Source organism: Elephantulus edwardii, unplaced genomic scaffold (assembly GCF_000299155.1).
Source record: "Elephantulus edwardii isolate Elephantulus edwardi_28Jun2011 unplaced genomic scaffold, EleEdw1.0 scaffold00215, whole genome shotgun sequence".
NCBI classification, from domain to species: domain Eukaryota; kingdom Metazoa; phylum Chordata; class Mammalia; order Macroscelidea; family Macroscelididae; genus Elephantulus; species Elephantulus edwardii.
The window spans coordinates 4,079,521-4,102,278 of NW_006399965.1; the positions used below are offsets into that span (position 1 = coordinate 4,079,521).

Here is a 22,758-nt window from a genome sequence, read left to right on the forward strand (position 1 = left end):
GGGGGGCTGTGGGGAAGAGAAGTGCAGCAAAGAATGAATGGAAATCCAAAATCTCTGTAAATGTTCATTAAAATTATTAAAATAAAAAAAAATTACTCCTAGAAGAACACAATAAGTCTAGGCTAAGATTAGGGAAACCTTCCTACAAGAAGTGTTTCCTTAATTCTTTTCACGTTGGCATTCATTTTTGTGGGGCAAACGTTAAGTCTAATGTTCCGTCACACCACTTTGGGAAAACAATGATCTAGTACAATCCAATAAGCTACACCAAACAGCACCAAGTCACAAACACTACATCATACAAGGAACGAATTTGACTTGAAATCTGAGGAACAGCCTAGAGTGGTGGAAGAATAGCTATGCTGGGGACTAAACCACCCAGGGCTCTTTGAGAGGTATAGGTCAATCTAACTGAGTTCTGGAAGAAAGTTAGAGTAAAGGTTGATGACAACATGCTTAGAATTTCAGCAGTAATCCAAAGAACAGAATTACATTCTTGTCATATTGTAGGAAAACAATCAGGATTCATTTCAATGAATTTTAGATCGAATCCACTAGCTGCTCTGTGGGAGAAGAATGGGCAATCTCCTCTGGTCGGATTTACTGCCTCTGAAAACCCACTGGAGGGTCAGTTAGGAGTCAATTCCAACTTGACAGTACACACCACCACCAACAGCAGCATGCCATTGCTGCTCACAAAGGAAGGCCACAGCTGTCACTAGACATGCACCCTCTAAGATTTATATGGTTATCGGGCTAAATGATCATTTTTGGTGTCAGGTGCACCTGAGATCCTCTGACCCTTTGCCATCCTCATCATTTCCGACATACTTGAACCCAGTGCTGCTGCCATCATGTCAGTCCATCTCACCGAAGGCCTCCTCTCTTTCACTGACCGACACTTTTCCTAGCATGATGCCCCTAAGAAAAAGCCTCTCCTAGCAACATGCTTGAAATACGTGAGACGAAACTTGACCATCCATGCCTCCAAGGAGCACTCCGGCTGCACTTTTCCAAGACATTTGTTGTTGTTGAAACCATCCCATCACTAACCCTGATGGGGGTTTTCAGAGGCAGTTAGTTGCACAGGAGACGACTGTAAACTCCTTACCATTAGGCCACCAGAGCTCACTTTTCTAAGCCATTGGAAATGTAAAACGATCAGTTCCTTAACAATCTTCCCTTTATTCTTATGCAAGATAGCCAAAGTCCCAATAAAAATTCAGGGTAGACTGAAAAAGTTTAAACAGTTTTCTCCAAAGCCTCTCGATTAAATTTTGTGATTGCTAGTAGGTTGCCTCCAGTCAGCTCTGAATCAGAACGATCCGAGGTCCAGCACAATAAAACCCTGCCTGATCCTGTGCTGTGCTCACAGGCTCTGCTCTGCTTAAGCTCACTGTCGCAATCCTAGATCACATGATGTCACTGTGTATGGACTGTCGGGGTGGAGCAGACCTCTAGCTGACCTTCTAGCAGGTTTTCAGAGGCAGTAAACTGCCCAAGAGGAGACTGCCTATCTTTCTCCTGTGGAACAGTACTGCATGACTTCAGGTTGGCAACACAGCTCCTCATAGTTTGGCCACCAGAGTTCCCTGGACTATATAATACTCAAATAAGGCACCATCTTACATTAACTAGAATACATAAGGTTTTCTCCGTCTTTATTGTTATGTGCCATTGAGTCAGAACGGGCTCACAGCTGATCCTCCAGTGAGTTTTCAGAGGCTTTACATTGCATGGAGGAAACTGACTTTCCACTTAGGAGCAGCCTGTGGATTCGTACCACATCCCTTAGGGTTGGTAGTGCAACTTCTTACCACTAGGCCACCAAAGCTCTCTCTATTTTTCCTTTAGATCACTTAAAAACATATGTTGGGGACATTTTAAAAGCCTAACTGATAGTTTAAAAAAATGAGAAAAAAATTTCTGAACACTGAATGAGATACTTAAATATGTTTCATACACGTAGGAAAAAGAACTATTGATACAATCTCTTTGAATTCTTTACTTTTTCAGACATGTGATCCTCTTGTTTTCTGACACCTTTTATAAACAAAAGGGAAATGAGAGTATTTTTAAAGTTTTAAATGGACCATAGGTTTAAATAGACGTAGGTTGTATTATGATAATAATAGATGGAAATCAGTGGAAAACATATTTATCAATGAAAGATGTTCTCCAAAAGATTAACATCTTGAAGAAGCCTGAATTCTCTTAGTGCAATTCTTGACTATATTTTCCCTACCCCATTTGGATTTCATCTATTTCTAGAAAAACATTTCTCTTTGATAGTCCTGCTGTGCTTTTTACCTTTTCCTCAGCTTTCTTTTTTGTTTCGGCATCCATCCAAGTGAGGTCATCTAAGGTCTGAATGAAAACTTCCCGGATCTGTGCAATCAAATCCTCAACCTCAAAACAAAAAAAAAGACAAAGTCAGTAGGTCATTAATTTAGTCTTTGTAGCATAATTATTAAAACTTAGAGCAATAAGCTGTCTTTATGTGACTCTATAACATGCTAAGAAAACAAACAGGTTCATCCTGGAAAGGGTTAAACTGGCTGCTCCTTGAAAGCAAGGATTCTGAGGCTTTTTCTGACATACTTCGGACATGTTGTAAGGAGGGACCGGTCCTTGGAAAGGAACATCATGCTTGGAAGGGTGGAGAGACAGTAAAGGAGGGGAAGGCCCTCTATGAGGTGGATTGATTCAATGACTGGAGTAATCAGGGTGGGGGTGTTGGAGACAGTGAGACTGGCACAGGACAGAGTAGGGTTTAGGGCTATTGTACATAGGGTCGCTATGAGTCGCAAGCGACTTGATGGGACATAACAACAAACATAACATGCTCATAAATAAAATGGACAAAGTACAACTTTACAAACGGACATTTGTTGAACATTGTATTTTTTAAAACAACATTGTCACTACTAACACTACTGAGTCAATTGTTGTTGGTATTATGTGCGGTTTGAGTTGGTCCTGAGTCATAGTGACTCTATAACAGAAACACTGTACAACCTTGACAATCAACCTTGGCCATCATTACTGTGATTCAGCCATGGTTTCAGCCACTGTGGTAATCCACCTTCTTCATTTTTTTTTTCTGACCTGTTGTTTACCAACACTAATGTCATGCTTCAAGAACTGAGCCCTACAGATAACGTGCCGACAGCATGTAAGACAACATCTTGTTAGCCTAAGGAACCTGCTGTATTTCTTCCAAAACCGATGTGTTTGTTCTTCTCATGGTGTTAGGTGCTGCCGTGCCGACTACCATTCTTAGTGTGGCTCTGAATGACAGTCTTGAGCCTTGACTATTGTCACGATTTCCTCATGCTCAAGTTCATTATTGCAGTTATTGTGACTGTTGACTTATCAAAGCTCTTCTCTTTAGCTGACACTGCACCTTTCCAAGCCTGATGTCTTTTCCTTGTAATTCACAGTATATTCAATATTCCTTCCTAACACTGGCTACAAGGAAAAAAAAAGTATCATTCTTCTTTGATCTTCACCGTCTAGCTTTCATATGCATTTTGAAGTGATTGCAATATGGTCTGGGTCAGGGATACTTTAGTCCTCAAAGTGACATCACTGCTCTTTAACACTTTAAAGAGTCCCTTTGTCCAATGGAATCTGTCATTTGGTTTCTTGGCAGCTGTTTGCATGAGTTTTCATGGTGAATTAAAACAAAATGAAATCCTTGACTTCTTCAATTTTTACGCCTTTTATCCTTATAATGCCTAGTCTAATGGTGAAGATTTATGTTTGTTTTATGAGTGTTCTGTTGTTACATGCTGTCAAATCCAAACTGACTCATAGCTGACCGTCCAGTGGGTTTTCAGAGGCTGTAAACTGCATAGGAGAAGTTTGAGCATTTCTCTCCCACGGAGCAGCTGGTGGACTCAAACCAACTGCCTTTGGGCTGACAGAGCAGCTCCTTCCCACTAGATTACCGGCTCTCCTCTTGTTTTATGAATTGCTGTTATTGTTGTTAGGTACTGTCACTATTTATAATGACCCAACCCAATGAGCAACCTTCTCATTAACAGACCTGAATCTTGTCTTATCCTCTGACATCCTTGATCCTATTGCTGCAGTGACAGTGTCAATCTATCTAGTCAGTAGTCTTTTCTCTTTTGCTGACCCTTCACCTTTCTGAGCAGGATATCCCTCTCCAAGGAAAACCCTTCCCTAGCAACATGGCCAATGTATGAGAGATGAAGCTTTGGCAGGTTTGTCTCCCAGAAACACTTTGGCTGCTGCACTTTCTCCAAGATATATTTGTTTACTGTTATAGCAGCCCACGGAGTATTCAGCACTCTTCTCCAACTCAACTCAAAGGCATCAGTTATCCTTCTGTCATCATTCTTCATTATCTAGTTCTCAGTTACAAAGCAAGAGATTGGAAAGATCATAGCCAAACTGAGTGCACCTTAGTCTTCAAACTTACATCATTGCTCTTCAGTATTTTGGAGAGGTGGGTCTGATTAAATAGATATACACATGGAACAGCTCTGGTTGAGGAGTGCTTAAAGCCTTTATTGGGCTTCTAACTATTTGGTGGTTTAAAGCCACCGAGCACTTTGTTGTAGAAGGATGACTCAATTTGCTTCCAAAGAGTTATAGCTTTGGAAACCTAATGGGGCAGTTCTGCTCATTCTCCAGGTTCACCATGGGCTAGAAAGGACTTGAAGGAAGTTGGAGTGGGTAATATATACACACAAAAATCTTATTCAGAATGCAACTGCATGTCTCATTTAAAAAAGCACAAACTTTAAAAAATGCTCTGAAACACAACCTGTCATTATCATTAAGCATGAACTAACATTTGAATGGATTCTTTTTTTCAGACTTTAATTCCTTTATTTCTATCTCAGTAAAAATCCAAATGGAGTGCAAGTGTTACAACGGAAATAACTCTAGTTAACTTTTAGGTTTTAAGAAACCACTCCTTCTTGGTTGCTTTTGCCAACAGAGTTTTATATCAACAGGACGTGTGAACGAGTACATTGAATACACCACTTCTGGAAAGTGGCCAGTTTGTTTTGAACTAAATGGTTATAATGAGCAGATTTTTAGTAGTGAGTGAGATTTACTGAAAACCAATGATAAGTATGGCTCAGAGGCTTTTCTGCCTGTTTAGTAAAATTATGGATTACTGAATTGTCAGTCAATGTAAACAAGTAGTTTATGGCACTGAAGACATTACCAGGTGTTTGCTCTCCCCAGCAAATGCAGCTTCCACATAAAGTCTTCCCACAGCATTCTCCATATTCCCATTGACGTAATTTGCACAACGTCTCCAGGTTGCCGTTTCAGATGTCGTCCCAAAAATGGCCTGCGGAGAGGAGAAATGACCAAGACTGTGAATTGACCAAGAGTAGAGGCTTGGAGCTTAGTAAGAGCATGTATTCAGTCAGATACTAACCTTTATTTTTCCTTTAAGTTTTTGCTGTATTAATCACTTCTCAGGTGGCACATTTCCCTACCTTACAACCAAATGCAACCTGACTGAACTGTTTATTGTAAATATATTTTGGTAGTATATTACAGGAGAACTTTTACCCACAACATCCTAGATGTCTTGTGGGGTGGGGAAAGAAAAGAAGGCAAATAAATACTACACTGTTATTACAATGTAAATGAAAAGTAATGGTTTTATTAAAATGTACCAGAGCGGACATCTGCTTTACAAGAAAACAAGAAGCAAGGAGGGGAATAATTTAGGCCAGGAGGATGTGGCAGAAAACCACTTCTGCATTCTTTAATTAAAAAAAATGTTAATTGCATGTTCTTTCTTTTTTTTACACGTTCTTTTAAAGAACAAAAACCTGAAAAATTTCAATAATTCAGAAAGCAATCTTGTTAAAACACCAATCAATACTTTAGCTAGAATCTCTTTTCCTCATCAGTATGTTAGCTAGAATCTCTTCTCCTCAATCTTTACTAACCCTCTTCTCACAATGAGAATATAACTATGATTGTTAAAATGTAGATCCAGGTTAAGACCAGGTCTTGAGTTTATCTCCAGGTAGGTAGGTGTCCTCTCACAAAATTGCCCACCTGAATGTAGTCCCATCTGTGTGCTGGGAGTAAGTTAATTAAGACACCACTGCAATTACTTTTAACACAACCAAAATAAAGCTAGTGTTCTTTCACAAATGTCTCAAATAACTGAATGTCATTTTTAATATTGCAATGCAATTGTGGCACCAGAGCTGACAATTTAACTTAGCAAATGCTTATGAAAATGAGTTTCTTTCTTAGGCAACTTATCCGCAAATGAAAAATAGTATCAACATTTGGCCTTTTTGTCTCTTAGTGACGTTTACTACATTCTAGAGGTGTACAAGGATAACTATGTATCTCTTTTTGCTTTAAGTCTTTTTTTTTAAAGAAAAGAAAACGAGATATTTTTTTCTTCACCTTGCGAAAAGCATTTCGGGACTCCTTGTAGTTTCGGCTGAGGCTGCTTACAAGTTCCATTATGAATCGCCAGGACATTAAATTTTGGAGATCTCTGTATAAAAACACCCACCACCCAGCAACAGAAAAAAAATGAGGCTGCAAAGCTTCTAAAGAGTGATATGAAATGTCAATTTTGGAGATACAGGAACATTGACATACATACCTGGCAGAATATTTGGTAAGAATGGGTTTAAGTTTGGATAAATACTCTGGACTATAAACAATCACATTTTCCTCATTTGGAATACTAATATTCACCGTTGACATTATTTCATTTGTGAAATTTGACCAGCTGAATGGCTGGGGAAAAAGGCAAGTAAAAAACATTCAATAATTACAGCCTTTTCTTCTTGAATCCAAAATTCATTCATAGTTAGATGGTTAGATATAAAAGATGTCAGTTACTAAGGAATAGACAATTAGAAATTAGCCTAATATCTTCTTAGTCTAACCAAAAAGAATAGCTTTAAAAAATATAACTCGCTCCATGAAGCATGTAACTCTCCTACTGAAAATGTAAAAATTATTGAAATAGTAAATGTTTTATTATGTATATTTTAACCAAAAATTAAAACTTCCTTGCTTTAAGTAAAAATTAAATATATAGTGTTTATATATTATATATACCAATTCAAGCAAAATATAGGGTCTATCATTTTAAAGTAGACTTTAGTAATACATCTCAGTGGAGATCCTGTTGTAAATGAAAACATAATCTTTCTATAAAAGTGGTATTGCTCCTATATACACAACATAAATATTCAATATAACCAAATTTTTTTTTAAACCCCACATTTCTACTACCAGCATTTGTTGTACAGTGGTTTCTCATGCAGTGTTCATGCTTAGAAGGTAAATTAAAAAATAAGAAATCTTGATTTCCTTTCACTTTTTAAATAGGAAGTGTAGTTACCCAATCACCAACAGATATATAAGAAGGCATAAGTAAAGATAACATTACTTTTGTTGTTTTGCTTAATAACTTAATAGTTGAGGATACATAAGAATAATATTAGTATCTTAGGAGCACCAATGGCCTAGTGGAAAGAAGCTGTGCTGCTATCTCAAAGGCACTCAGTTCAAATCTACCAGGTGCAAGGGAGAATTTCTCTTCCGGTGTGATTTACTGTCTCTGAAAAACCTGCTGGAGGGTCAGCTATGAGTCAGCCTCACTTAACTGCACACACAAAAACAAAACATATAGATAACAAATAGAGTTATGTATGAGATGGGTGTGTATACACACAAAAAACCTCACGGCCATCTAGTGAGAACTGATTCATAGCAAATAAGGCTATAAATCATATGGAAGGAGACTGTTCAACTGGTGGATTAAAACCAGCAACCTTTGGGTTGGCAATGCTACTCCCTACAGATTAGGCCACCCTGCAGAGGGGTGTGTGTGTGTGTGTGTGTGTGTGTACCTCATACATATGTGCCACATGAAGTATGAGGTGTGGTGTATTTTTCTTGATTCTGTTTGGTGGATCAGGCTACTTCCCCAAAAATATATTTATTAAGCGCTTATTGTATAAAACTGTGTAACCCAACAGGTTAGGCATTTGAAGTTTGTGTACTACCATTGGAGCCAAAGAGAATCTCATTATCAGATGCAGTTGGTATGTACTTTTTTCAATGTTGCTTCATTTCCTAAATATGTCGTAAGAATACACAAAAATAAATGTGTAGAGTTCCTGAAAATAGATTATTAGATACTAGATAATGAATTAGAAAGAAGAAAAAGATGTCAACTACTCTCTGTAAATGTAATTAAAGAGGGAAAATGTCCTTTTATTGCTTCTAGTCTAATTCTCCATTCTTTTGCTTTTGGCTTTTCCATGGATAATCTTAATGAAAATAAGGCAAGTGCCTTCATTATTTGGCTGTTCAAGTGAGGTAGCTTCCCATTGGTTTCTTATCTCCTAAGACAGTCTCCAATATTACTGCATAGTTGTCATTAAAGGAATTCCACCCCAGAACTTTAACGCGGGCTTAATATAAATGCAATAATGTTGAATGAGGGGTTTTGAGCATAGTCATAATAAAGTCAAATGTTTTGTGTCACAGAAATGAATGTTTAAAGTCAACTGTTGTTGTTGTTATGTGCCGTCGAGTCATTTGCGACTCATAGTGACCCGATGTACAGCAGCCTTATACATTTCAGTAATTAGGAATAAATATTAGGAAACAGGATTTCTACTCTGAATTTTAAGAAATGACACAATAAGAATACAGGAAATGTGTTACTTACCTTTCCATTAATCTCTAATGAAAAGTTACTTTGGATCTGGGCCAAGGTCATTTTATTATAAAGAAGCATTGGATCATTTCGATCTTCAAGTTTAGTTGTAGCCTATGGATTAAAATTTTTATTGTTATTTTAAAACTAAATTACTTTAAAAACAGTAGTTAAAGAAAATGGGAAAATCTAAAATGGACGCTGTATAATTTGAGAGAAGTATTATATTTGTTTTATAGTCTAAAGCTTTTTAGACATTTTTTAAAACTTTAATTCTGCAAACACTTACGTTTAAGGCTTCTAATATTGTAAATTATTTGCTCTCTTTGTATGTTTAAGTTTCCTATTTTAAGAAATTTATTGGATATTAAAACGTTCAATTTCTCTCAAATACTGCCTTTCCCCCATCTTTATTACCATTCACTTCAGCAGTTGCAATTAAGCTCCTATGTCCTAAAAGTCAATAGTCTCTGCAAGAACGTAAGACACTTGTGACAGCTTCAACTTTTGCAATTCTCTTTCTATCTTGCCTAACCACTTTAAAGTCCTATATTCAGCAGCACTCAATTTCATTTTTCTCACTTAATCTAAGCAGACAAATAGACAGGGAAAAGAGTATAACCATTCCTCAGTTATTAGTTGAAACAAGGAAAAGGTATGAAGAGACAAAAGGCTAAAGTTTAAAAAAGGAAATTTTTTCTCAATGACAATGGCTCCAATTTTCCCTTTGGGACACTTATTTGTTTAAATACATCATTTGCTGATAATCTCTTGTATGCAACAGTATGCTGGACATTATCAAGAGAGTCACAGGGGATAAAAAATATGTCTCAGATCCCATACCATTCCTGGAGTCTAAGAGAGGACAGATACACACATACAAGAAAGGCCTACTACTTAGTAGGACAAGATTATACATTTTTTTCCTACAGAGAATCTGGTAGATTTTCACTGCTGAATTTTCTTTTAGAAGCTCAAAATATTAACCAATATTCTACCATGTGTCTCTACAGAGTCAACAATCATCCCTCAAAGATCTTCAGTTCTCAAGACCCCAATGAGGCCAAAATGGTAGAGGCCAGTGAACGGGCCACTTAGAGACAAATTTGTTTACAATTTTAGAGGCAGTTCTGTGGATCACAGAATGAATCTGACTTGGGTCTAATCATTAACCCGAGACCACGCAGACTCAGTGGTAACTCACGGAGACTCAGGGTCCAGTAGAGGAACTTGATAGGAGACAGTGTCTACTTGGAAGGTTTGTCTGGGGACAGAAGCAGTGCAGCCAAACACCCCTTAAATTGTGCTGCAGATCTCCCATATAATCTATAGAACTTGGCAATCTGAACTCAGTGGTACCACACAGTCAAGTGACCAAGTTCAAGTGTTAATATCTCAGCAAAGTGGTCCCTCACAGCGACAGTTTAAATTGTTAAATAAATCTGAATATATTAAAAACTAGAACTATTTTCTTCTGAATAGTCACCAGTCAAGTGTGCTGAATCTCAAGGGTATCTTCACCAGTTTGACTGTAAACAAAATTTGGAGGTAATCCACTTATGACAGGCAATTAAATAGATCTACTTTCATTTGTTAAACTTAGTGTGTCTCTTGGATTCCGGAACGCCAGTTTACTAGACAATTCTGCAGTTTCAAAGGCTGCCTTGAAGTCACTGATACATTAGAGGAATGTATTTTTATCACTCAGGGAGTTGCACAGAATTCAACTTTTACCCTTAAAATATAATAGAAAAAGGGAGCAGAGATGCAGCAGAGAAAATATGTTTTACATTGGCAATTTCTTTTTCCAGTTCCATAATTTTATTCATTTCCAAAACAATCTGGTCATTATTGATGGGCAGTTTTCTTTCCTGACGAATCAGTGTTGCCACAGCAATCATAAAGTCCACATATGCTGTACAAGTCTGGGGAAAAAAAAAACCAAAAAACCAGCAATAAATTATTTGAGAATCTTCTAAGTAGTGTTATCACTGCTTTAAACATTGTTTTAAATTCAGTATTAAGTTGTAGTGGAAGATAAAAGCACAGTAAATTAAAACTCTTGAATTCTCAAAGAAATTATTTGGACCGATTCTTAGCGAGCCAATGCATCTTTGCATCAGTGTCAGCAAAAACCTATCATTTTGAAATAATGGAGTAATTGATATCTCTTCGGGCAGATTTTCTCATTTTCACTTTTCAGTCACATTATTTCAAAATATCTTAATGGAATACTTGGTAAGCAATAACACCATTTTTTCTAAAATTGTAATAAATCACTTTACTAAATCCTCCCCCCACCCCCACCCCAGATATATTATAGGTACTTTTCAAAGTATTCAGTAAGAAATGGCCTCAGAATTGGCAAGTTTACTTGGAGAGGAAAGAGGCTTCGAATAAGCAAAGCACTTGTGAAAAACAAGAATGAAGTGGGAGGCATTGCACTCCCTGATCTCAAAATCTACTGCACAGCTGTAATAACTGAAACAGCATGGTACTGGTACAACGACAGGCACACAGACCAACAGAACAGAATTGAGAACCCAGATATTAACCCAACTGTCTATGGTCAACTGATATTCATCAAGCAAATGAACCCTATCAAATGGAGAAATGACAACCTCTTCAACAAATGGTGCTGGCAAAACTACACTACTACTTGCAGAAATCCGATATAGGATGCACACCTATTACTATAAACAAAAATCAACTCAAGGTGGATCAGAGACCTAGGGATAAAGCCCAAAGCCATAAAGATCATAAGAGACAAAGCAGGACCAAGGTTAGAAGGCGTAACTCAAGGTATAAAAAGGCTGACAAATGCAGCCAGAAATACACAACCATGAGAAGATAAAATTGATCTATGGCCTTCTAAAGATTAATCCCTGTGTAATAAAAAAAAAAAAAATTCTAGACAGATCTTCTGGTGCCATTGAAGAGAAAGCAAGACAATGTTAAGATGCTCTTCTCGCTGCACCTACACCTACGGAGGCAACACCTATACCTATGGAGGCAACACCTATGACTGCAGACCTGATGTGAGATGGGATCTTGGGAGATTGGGGGAAAGCCAATATTGGCAAGACTGAGAAGCTGGGAACACCGGCCTCAAGCTGTTAGTTTAGGCTCAAGGTTGAGGTGCCTCTGTGCACATTTCAGGAGTTGTCTTGACTGTACTCTGTTATTAATCTAGATTATAACCTTTTGGTTTCCCTCCTCCCTCAAAAAAAGAAAAAAATATTTTCCAACAGAGTGAAAAGAAAACCTACTGACTGGAAAAAATATCTGGCAATACCATTTAAAACAAGGATCTCATATCGAAGGTTTATAGAATCCTACAGGGCCTCCACAAGGAAAAACCTGATAACCCAATTACAAAATGGGCACAAGACATGGAAAGACTTCTCACAGAGGAAGATATTCAAACGGTCAACAAACACATGAAGAAATGCTCAAAATCACTGGAAACAAGAGAGATACAAATCAAAACCACAGTGAGATATCATCTCACCCTGGTAGCAGTGACAAAGTTTAACAGGACATGTAATAAATGTTGGAGAGGATGTGGTGAGGTAGGAGTTTTTATATATTGTTGGTGGGATTGTAAAAGGGTACAACCACTCTGGAAGGCAGTTTGGCACTTCCTCAAAAAAACTGAACATAAAAATCCCATATGACCAGCTATTCTATTCCAGTGCCTGGAATATACTCCGAGAAAATTATAACCGAGACACAAACATATTTGTATGCCAATGCTCATAGCAGCATATTCCCCATCACAAAAACAGGGAAACAGCCCCAAATGTCCAACCACAATCAAGTAGGTTGAGAAATTGCAGTATATTCACATGATGGACCACTATGAAGCATGTAGGAGCAACGATTTTGAAAATCCTACCTAACTCAGGAGCAACAGTGTCTCTCTGGAGACTAAGGTGCGCCTGATACAGGCCATGGTCTTTGCAATCACTTGTTATGCATCAGAGAGTTGGACAATGACTAGGGAGGACAGAAGGAGAGTGGATGCTTTTGAGCTGTGGTGCTGGAGAAGGGTACTGAATGTACCATGGACTGCCAGGAAAACAAACAGATTCATCTTGGAGAGGATTAAACCAAGCTACTCCTTGGAGGCAAGGATTCTGGGGCTTCGTCTGACATACTTTTGACATGTTGCCAGGAGGGACGGGTCCTTGGAGAGGGGCATCATGCTTGGGAGGGTGGAGGGACAGCGCAGGAGGGGAAGACCCTCTATGAGATGGATCGATTCAGTGACTGGGGTAATCGGGATGGGTGTGTCAGAGGCAGTGTGGTTGGCGCAGGATAGAGCAGGGTTTAGGGCTGTTGTGCATAGGGTCACTATGAGTCGGAAACGACTCGACGGCACATAACAACAACAACCTAACTTGGGAAGGAGTGGAGAGCATTATGCTAAGCAAACTAACTCAGTTCCATTTGGACAAATACTGTCTAAGACCATTATTGTAAAAATAACTAGTAAAATGTGTATGAGGATCCAAGGGTGGGGGTAGGAGCAGAGGAGTAGGGTGGCCATGAGGTAATCATAGGGTCGCACAACTTGATGAGTGGAGCGAGGAAGGGGTGAAGGAAATGGCAAAGATCCAGTGTGAAAAACTACGTATGCCAACTTTGTAAGCAAACCAGTATAAAACAAAAATTTTATTAAAAAATGGTCTCAGGCACACATGATGTAATACAATATTGTTCTCTTGTTCTCCGCACGCCAACTAGTGTTACAATTTATGAGATCATCTTCTCATGACCTCCTTCAAAACACACTAGTGGGTTTTAGTCAATTGCATACATGACTCTTGTTACTTTAAAGTATTCTGGCAACATATCCTAGCTATAGAAATTATTCTTCATATGTTGTAAGGAGAGACTGGTCCTTGGAGAGGGACATCATGCTTGGGAGGGTGGAGGGACAGCGCAGGAGGGGAAGGTCCTCTATGAGGTGGATTGATTCAGTGACTAGGGTAATCAGGATGGGTGTGTCAGAGACAGTGCGATTGGCACAGGACAGAGCAGAGTTTAGGGCTGTTGTGCATAGGGTCGCTATGAGTCACAAGTGACTCGACGGCACATAACACAACAACATGTTATCTTCACACACACGTAAGTCATAAAAAAGTTGTACTACTTACACCTTACAAAGTAGATGAAGGTCTTAGTCTAATTCAGCAAGCAATTCCATTTTTCCAGGGGATGGAATTCTACTTCCTTAAGTCTCAATCCACCGTTACTTACTAGTCATTTTTATCTATCAGCAATTCATGCAGATGTGTATGTACGTGTGTCAAAATCATACTTCCCCAAAATTTGCTCAATATTCAAGGTCTCAGCACCAGCCTGAATCACGAGCATGCAAATATGTCACATGAAGCTCATCTACACTCCAAAGACTTGTTCACTAAGTAAATGAAAGAAAGGTCTAAGGTTATTACTGTAAATATCGAAGTACAACTAGGAAAATGTGTATGGGCCCAAGGTGGGAAGGGATGGGAGCAGAGGCGTCAGGATGGGTAGCGGGGAGATCATGGGGTGCACAATTTGGTGAGTGCAAGGAGAGGAGAAAGTAGACAGGAAAGCTCCAGGGGGGACCTGACAAGACTGATAATCATGGGCATAGTTCAACGGTGGTTAATTTTATAAAACACATTGTATGGGAATGAGTTCATGAAACATAATGTCAAGGAAACAAAGTATGAAACACATGTACAAAAAGTTGGGGGGAGACTGAGAAAGATGGGTTAAATAATGTATACTGCATTGAAACAGATGAGGGAGAGAACTGTTTAAAAAGATTATGTGATTAGGTATTACTGTCAGGACAGGAGTCCAGAATGAAGGCTGCACAGTGGAGTGGACTTGGGGTGAGGGATTGTGTAACAATGAAAGAAGTTTTCTTTTACTTTTCAAAAAGAAGAATGAACTGGAGGGGAGGGCTGGGCAGGGTGAAAAGTGCAACAATGAATGAATGGAAATCCAATGACTCTGTAAATTTTCATGAAAATTAATAATAATAATAAATCCCAGTATGTACCTGAATGAAGCACAAAGTATATGAATAATTATGTGCATACCAATTACAAATAGGAAAAAGTGTAGCCAAAGTGCTTCTTGGAATCAGAGAAGGTGAATACATTGGGCATATTACTAGGAGACACAATTCCTTGGAGAAGGACATTATTCTTGGAAAAGTGGGGGTTCAGTGAAAGAAAGGAAGATCACCCAATGAGCTGGATAGACATGGTGAAGACAGAAATGGACCCAAGTGTGTCACAGATGAAGAATGCACAGGATGGGTTAGCGTTCAGGTCTGTTCATGGGGTCGCTATGAGTCATCGTTGACTTGATGGCCTCTAACATTCAACAGAAAAAAATTACTTTCCAGTCATGGGTCTACATTAAAACCAAAATAAGTGTTGTTAAAAGAAAGAAAGGAAGACTTTATAAATATTCTCACCAATGCCATTCTTCTCCTGTTGAAAAATCATTAGAATTCTTATTTAACTTTGAAGTAAACAAGTATGTCTGTGTTCACAGCTTTGGGAACAACTACTCTAAAACAGAAGCATGCATTGTGTTGAATTAACTGTATTTCAAAGCATATAAATTTGTTAGCCTTCGGGTGGGAATAACTACTGACTATGAAAGAGATGGTAATTTGAATTTTCCATTATCAATCTATTGAGATTTTCTGCACTTAAAAGCATTGCATTTTTGTTGTTGTTAATGAAGTGAGAAAACAATAACACAAATCCTCTTTGACACTTTGCTAACCCTGAAAACTGGTTCTACTCCAGTTATATGTATCTTTCAAAGAGGAAGGTAAAGACTATAAAAAATTGACATGGACAAGCACAAGCATATTGGATGATGCTGCTAAATTGCTAAACTGGTAAAATTTCCCAGAAAACTAGAAGCATAGGAGAGAACTTCCTTCTAAGATGTTTGAATACTTACTATAGCTACATGTTTGTCGTTTTTGTTGTTAGGTGCCATCAAGTCACTTGTGACTCATAGTGACCCTATATACAATAGCTCTGAACCCTCTTCTATTCTGAGCCAACCTTATTGTCTCTGATACACCTACCCCCATTACCCCAGAGATGGGAGCAGAGGCGTCAGGATGTGTAGGAAGAAATCAATCACTGAATCAATCCATCTCATAAAGCGTCTTCCTCTTCTGTGCTGTCCCTCTGCCCTTCTAAGCATATTTCTCTCCAAGGATTGGTCCTTCCTTGCAACTTCCCTAAAGTATGTCAGACGAAGCTTCAGAATCCTTGTCTTCAAGAGCAGCCTGGTTTCACCCTCTCCAAGACAAACCTATTTGTTTTCCTAGCAGTCCATGGTATGTTCAATACTCTTCTCCAGCACCACAGCTCAAAGGCATCAATTCTCCTTTTATCATCCCTAGTCATCATCCAGCTTTCCGATGCATAGCAAGTAATTGCAAAGACCATGGCCTGGACCTTCTCCAGACTGACATAGATGCTCATCAGCACTCTAGAGAGGTCCCATGACAGCAGACTTTCCCAATGTGATTTGTTGCCAAGAGTGTTGATGGTGGAACCAAGCAAATTAAAGTTGTTAACAGTCTCAATCTTTTCACCGTCTATCAAGATGCTGTCAATAGGCCCGGTGGTAAGAATCTTTGTTTACTTGATATTGAGCTTTAATTCATATTTAAGGCTGCATGCAGTCTTTCAATTTCTGTAGCAAGAGCTTCAGGTCCTCCTCAGTTTCAGCAAGCAGGGTTGTGTCATCTGCATAACACAGGATACTGATGAGTCTTCCTCCAATCCTGAAGCCATGATCCTCCTCATAGAGCCCAGACTCCTGGATAATCTGTTCTGCATACAGATTGAAAAAGTATGGAGACAGGACACATCCCTGGTGTACAACCTTCCCAATTTTGAATCATGCAGCGTTTCTTTGCTCTGGTGATTACCTCCTAGTCCAAATGGAGGTTTCACACAAACACAATCAAGTGTTCTGGGATTCCCATTCTTCTCAGAGTTAGCCACAGTTTTTTGTGATCCACACAGTCAAATACCTTTGCTTAGTCAATGAATCAAAGACAGACATTCCTCTGATATGCTCTGCTTTCAGCCAAGATCCACCTAACATTAGCTAGTACCACGGCCTCTTTTAAACCAAGCCTGCAATGCTGGGAGTTCTCCGTTGATGTGCCAAATAAGAAAATCAAATTCATTGCTCTCAAATTGATTCCGAATCATCATCATTGGATTTCTAAAGCTGAATCTTAATGGGAGGAGGTTGCTCCCAACGGTGCACCCAAACCGACGGAAGAATGTAAGCTTTGGGTTAATAATGCAGCATGCTACTGACTATGACAAAAACATTCTATACTGAAAATCCACCACTACTTAAATGAGTCTGCTTTGTGATGGGTTAAAACAATGTGTGTTTTAGTGGGCTACTTAATTTCCTAAGTTTCAAATAAACAAAGTGGTTGTCAAAATGCAGGCTTACTGCCACTGTTAGATGCTTTTACTAGGAGGACTCTAGTAAAGCTTTTAATTTTCTTCCATTTCTAAATATGTAAAATGTCAAATAATTATAAAGTATCATAATTTAAGGAGGAAAAAATCAACACATATTTTAACATTTGTAAAGTCTCTTTCAACTGCCCTTGGGTCACTTCTAACTCAGAGCTAACCTCCATTGGTTTTCAGAGGCCGTAAACGGCATGGCAGGAGTCTTCCGTCTTTCTCCCAAGGAGCCTCTGCAAGATTTGAACTGCTGAAGATGTGTGGCAACATAATTTGCACAACGTAAACTCCCCAAAAGTACATTGACCAGATTATTTTTCTAAACAGAAATTGGATTTCTCTTTCGTTCTTTTTCAATTTTTTGTCCTGGAGACAGCAATTAGTTAATGAATTAGTCTAATGAATTAGTCTAATTAGCAGTTAGGGGCTGGGAGAAGAGATCTCTTTGCCTGGGATTAAAGAAGCCTTTTTAATGATGTGAACCAGTAACTGAGCGCTCCTTTATGGTCTCATATAAACATTTAGAGTAGTCCTTTCCTTTTATTGTACTTTCTATTTCATTTTCTAAATTTCAATACTTACTGCTGCTGTCACCGTGTCAATCCACCTCGTTAACTGTCTCCCTCTTTCACTGACTCTTCACATTTCCCAGCATCATGTCCTTTTCCAAGGAATAGCCTTTCCTAGTAACATGTCCAAAGGATGTGAGTTGGAGCTTCACCATCCTCGCCTCCATGAATCACTCTGGCTCCACTTTTTCCAGGACATAGCTATCTGTTCTTTTGGCAGTCTATGGTATATTCAGCGTTCTTCTCTAATACCACATCAAAAAAAGCATTAACTCTTCACCTGTCATCTTTATTCACTGTTCAGTTCTCAGAGGCATAGCAAGTGATTGAAAAGATCAATGTCTGAATCAGGTGCACCTTAGTCTTCAAGTTGACATCATTGCTCCTCAGTTAATTTGGAGAGGTCCCTGACAGTGGGCTTGCCCGATGCAGTAAGTCTCCTTCAAGGGTTGCAATTCATGTGAAACGGCCTGTTGTTATTGTGCACTAGTCAATTATAAGTAACTCCCAACTGGCCCTTCAGCAGGTGATCAGAAGCTGTGAACTACACAGGAAGGGGCTGCCCATCTTTTTCCTTCAGACCACCTGGTGAATTCGAACAGCCTGCCTTTGAGCTGGAAGCACAACTTATCATTAAGCTACCAGAGCTTTTTAAAATCCATAGAAAAGTTGCTGCTGTTGGTTTGTTTGGGGTGGTTTGTTATGTACATTCTCTCTCTCAAGGAGATGATATGTACCAACCCACCAAACCATAAACTGATAGTCTAATTAGACCTGTTCCGCTTTGGTGCTCCTCAGCTTTGATTTAGATCAAGCAATATTCCTCCACAATGGACTCCTCTTTCTTGCAAAAGCACTGACGCGTGTGAGACGTGCCAATGAGGAGGAGTGCACTGCCGTGGGACTACTGTGCTCTACGTTTTGGTATCATTATTAATGAGAAGACGTGATCAGGGAGGGAACAGAAAGCTCGCCAGCCGCCCAGTTTGACACTCAGCCACTTCAGCGTGTCAAGTACCTAGGAAGGTGGAGTTTCACTTGCAAACACTGTTCTTGAACAGCCAGCACTCACTAATCTTGTCTTTGCCCTGAAGAAAGGCATGAACTATTGAGCCACAGAATTGGGAGTATTTAATACACTTAAAGTACGTTTCCTGGAGGACTAATTTTCAAAGAAATGCAGCGCAGAAAAGCTGTTTCCTCTGAAAAAGGTTTAGAAACTGTAAGCAACATAAGACAGACTTGGTCCTGCAGAGGGACTGCAGACCTTACAGCCATTCCTGCGGCTTAAGAAAAATTTAAAACATGAAACGTTAATCACGTTATGGAAACTAGTCTCCAAGGCTAGCAAGACTGTGGGGCAGGGGAAACCCATGGGGATGCCGACCACAGCCCCGCCCAGACCCGGTTCTGCCTCCGCCAGGTCCAGTGCTGAGAACCTGGACGTTCATTATGAAATGACTACAGTTCGTTGAATACTTAAAAAAAAATAGGGAAAGGGGGATAAATCATTGGGTTGTACAATTTGCTGTGCGGGAGGTGAGGGAAATTGAAAGAATTTGTTCAAATTTGTATTCAAATTTTGTAAATAAACTTGTAGGGGGAAATGTATATGAATGAAACATACTATAAAGGTATTACTATAAGAAAAATCAATAAAAATATTTGAAAAATGTTAAAAAACCAGATTTAGTTAGGTTTTGTTTTTTGGGTTTTGTTTTTTTCACCAAAAACATACCACCACAAAATAAATCAAAACTGGCTTCAGTAAATCTTGAGGAAATGTCTAGTCATGATCACGAAATCCTAAACATCAGAATTAGCACAGTGGCTGCAAAAATGGATTCAAACCCAGGTCCGTCATGAGGACGGCACAGGACCAGGCAGTGCTTTGTTTTGCTGCACGTGGCGGGGGGAGGGGGGGGGCTGCTTTGAGATCACCTAACAACAGGAACAGCAGCGTGTTGTGGCAAGTGCAGATATTTACACGAGGTTAAGCTTCATGTCTGTGAGTCACCTGGTGCCGAGGGATTAAAGAGGTCAGGAGTGTCCCTTGCTCAAGTGATCCTATCAAGTCTAGGCTGTCTCTACCTGTCAAGGTCATGTACCAAACTTGATATCTCCGCTAAGCTGTTTAAAGTACAAAACCTGCTTCTTCATATGAGAGGAACCTGTAAAAGATGTCCTTGGAGGCACAGGGCTGTCTTGCCTGCCATCCAAGTTCATCATCACCTATCCCCTGCATCCAAGTTCATCTTCACCTATCCCCTGCATCCAAGTTCATCCTCACCTATCCCCTGCATGCTCAGGTGCTCTGCTCTCTGTCCATACTGTTCCTATCCCGGCTCACTTTCCAAATAGCAGCCTGAAGGAACAACTTGGGAAATGCAATCCCACTTACTCACTTAATTACCCACTTATTCCTTACCCCCAGTCATACCACTTTACAAAATATAGTATTCTATATCAACTTGTCTTATTTCCTTACTATCTCCTCCTATTATAAACTAAGTTCAATGACAAAGACCGAGAATGGGATCAGAAAAGTGATTCCAGTCCTTGCAAACCCAACTATGTTGACATCTCTCAGTGTTTGCTGGGTTTCTTGGCTTTAAGACTGTTTTATTCTCCAAATTAAATCTCAGGCATCTACCTCTCCATTTTTTCCATAACATTTCTCCTTATTTTCAGTTTTGCTAATTAGTGTCTTGGCCTTGACGGTATTTTAATAAACGTTCTTTTCCTGTTCCTCTGTCATGACCTAACGTTGCTGTTTTACTCCTGAAAAACAGCTTTTCTAGCCCTTGATTTCTTCAACCATAATCCAGCCAACAGGTAATTTGAAGTGCACTCCTACTTAGCAGACAGTTTCCTGTGAAACGGAACATTTCAATCAAGCTCAGGGGCACTGGATTTCTTCTTGGCCTCATGATCCACTCAGTATAGATTCTTCAGTAAAAACTCTCCAATCCACTGGTCCTGGGAGGCAAGAAGACTCGGATTCCTGCTCTGGTTAAGAGGATGGTTGAGATCTCCAAAGAGACAACAAAGTACAGTGTATTCAAAAGAGATGGAATTTGCTCCAGGACTTAAGAACAATAAATGACATAGTTGAACCTCTACATCTTGTGGTTCCTAACCCTTATACTATAATAGACAAAGTGCTAGTCAATAGGCCTTTTATTTTAAGAACTACCTTCCCTCTGTAACTTGATTTGTGCCACTATTAGAACCTCTACTTGGGCTATTATTGCTTTTTAATTTTTGATGTATGTGCTTTTAACTTGTTAGTTAAATTTGTGTCTTCTAGGTTGCAACACTTCCATGATACATCTTCAAGGATATGAACATGCACGGCTAAGCACAATTTGTAACAGTGCATCTAAGTTCCAAAATCAATCTCCACAATAGTCTACGTGTTTCCTATTGACAAAGGGGCCCTTTAGAGTAGTGAGAGAAGATCTTCACCCTGAAACCCACAGCATCCCTTTTCAGCAGAAAGTAGCTAAGAGAATATGCTGTCCCCTTTCCTTATGAATCAGGGTGAAGTCTCTCTCAGGGAGGAGTGATAGGGAATGGCAAAGGACACACTGACAAAGGAGGTTAATCAGAACTGGCTTTGACAAGCACTGTGGCAATGAGACAATTAAAACAGACTTTCAAGGTGGGGAAAAAAGAGGAACGAACTGAGGGGGAGCGTAGAGAAAACAGTGCATCAATGAATGAATGGAAACCCAAAATCTCTGTAAATGTTCATTAAAATTAATAAAATTTAGTAAAAAAATATTTACAGCAACAACAAAAAAAGACAAAAAACAAGGAATATAATGCAACCTAAAAGATTGTAGTAAAAGACTCATTGACAGCATACTGCCTAACAAAGAACAACTTGAATCTTTAGTTCTTGATAAAAGAGCTCAGATCATATGGAAGGCTTATCTAGGAAGAAGCTACTGAGTTGACTCTGATTCCTGAGGACCCATGTGTGCTGGTTCTGTTGAAGTTGTGCTCCATAGAATTTTCCATGGCGGGTCCCTTAGAAATGGAACATCAGGCTTTCTTCCAAGCTATTGCTGAATGGACTCAAACTTTGGCCACCACGTATGTCAACTGTTTGCACTATCCCAAGACTCCAAGGCATCTATGTGGACTCTCCCAGCTGTCCGGACATCATGTTTGGGTAGGTGAAGGAGGAGACCCTCAGGAAGATTAGCTGACATGATGGCAGCAGGGGGCTGGAGAGTGTCAGAGATTATGAGGATGGCATGGGATGGGACAATGTTCAGACTAATTGTTCATAGAGTCGCTAAGAGTCACATTCTTCTCAACAGTACCTAACAACAGTAACAACAGATGTCAGAAGAGTGAAATTCATGCCTTGAGGACCAAAATAGACTTGAAAGACGCTCGGTTACAGAGAAATTTACCAAGAATTTTTTTTTTCAGGAAATAAACGAAATTTTACAAATACTATCATATTAGAATGCATCCCTTTCTCTTCCCCCCCAAAGAAGCATTCCCCAAGAAGCCATACTACTAAATACAAACTAGGAAGGCATGCCCCCCTTTAAATATGTGTAATGTAAGCATGACTCGGATGCCTATGTGGCCTTCAGCTTTCCTGCAACAATAATGGTTGTCACTTTTAGATTATAAACCTCTGGATGGAAACAGTAATTATCTCTTCTTATGTGACACCATGTTGTATAAAGAGAGAAAGAGAAATAAGTCAGATCAGTGAAAATTTTTAAATTGAAAAAATACTTTGTCTCACATACTTTTGGACATGTTAGGAGGGCCTGTTCTTTAGGAAGAGACACGTTGCTTAGAAAGGTGGAGGAAGACCCTCAAGGAGATGATGTGGATCAACAGAGACTGCGGCAATGGCCTGGAGATGATGATGTGGATCAACAGAGACTGCGGCAATGGCCTGGAGATGATGATG

General features: G+C 39.3%; 1 protein-coding gene across 1 annotated transcript in view; it reads right to left on the minus strand.

Annotated features, from left to right (window-relative positions):
• Window positions 1-22,758, minus strand: part of MME (membrane metallo-endopeptidase) — a 154,811-nt gene that overhangs the window by 61,699 nt on the left and 70,354 nt on the right. Inside the window, exons 9-14 of the mRNA XM_006897781.1 lie at window positions 10,498-10,632; window positions 8,720-8,821; window positions 6,632-6,768; window positions 6,427-6,520; window positions 5,210-5,338; window positions 2,311-2,409 (exon numbers count right to left, since the gene is read on the minus strand). Coding sequence (XP_006897843.1) covers window positions 2,311-2,409; window positions 5,210-5,338; window positions 6,427-6,520; window positions 6,632-6,768; window positions 8,720-8,821; window positions 10,498-10,632 — 696 coding nt within the window. The remainder of the gene's footprint in view (window positions 1-2,310; window positions 2,410-5,209; window positions 5,339-6,426; window positions 6,521-6,631; window positions 6,769-8,719; window positions 8,822-10,497; window positions 10,633-22,758) is intronic.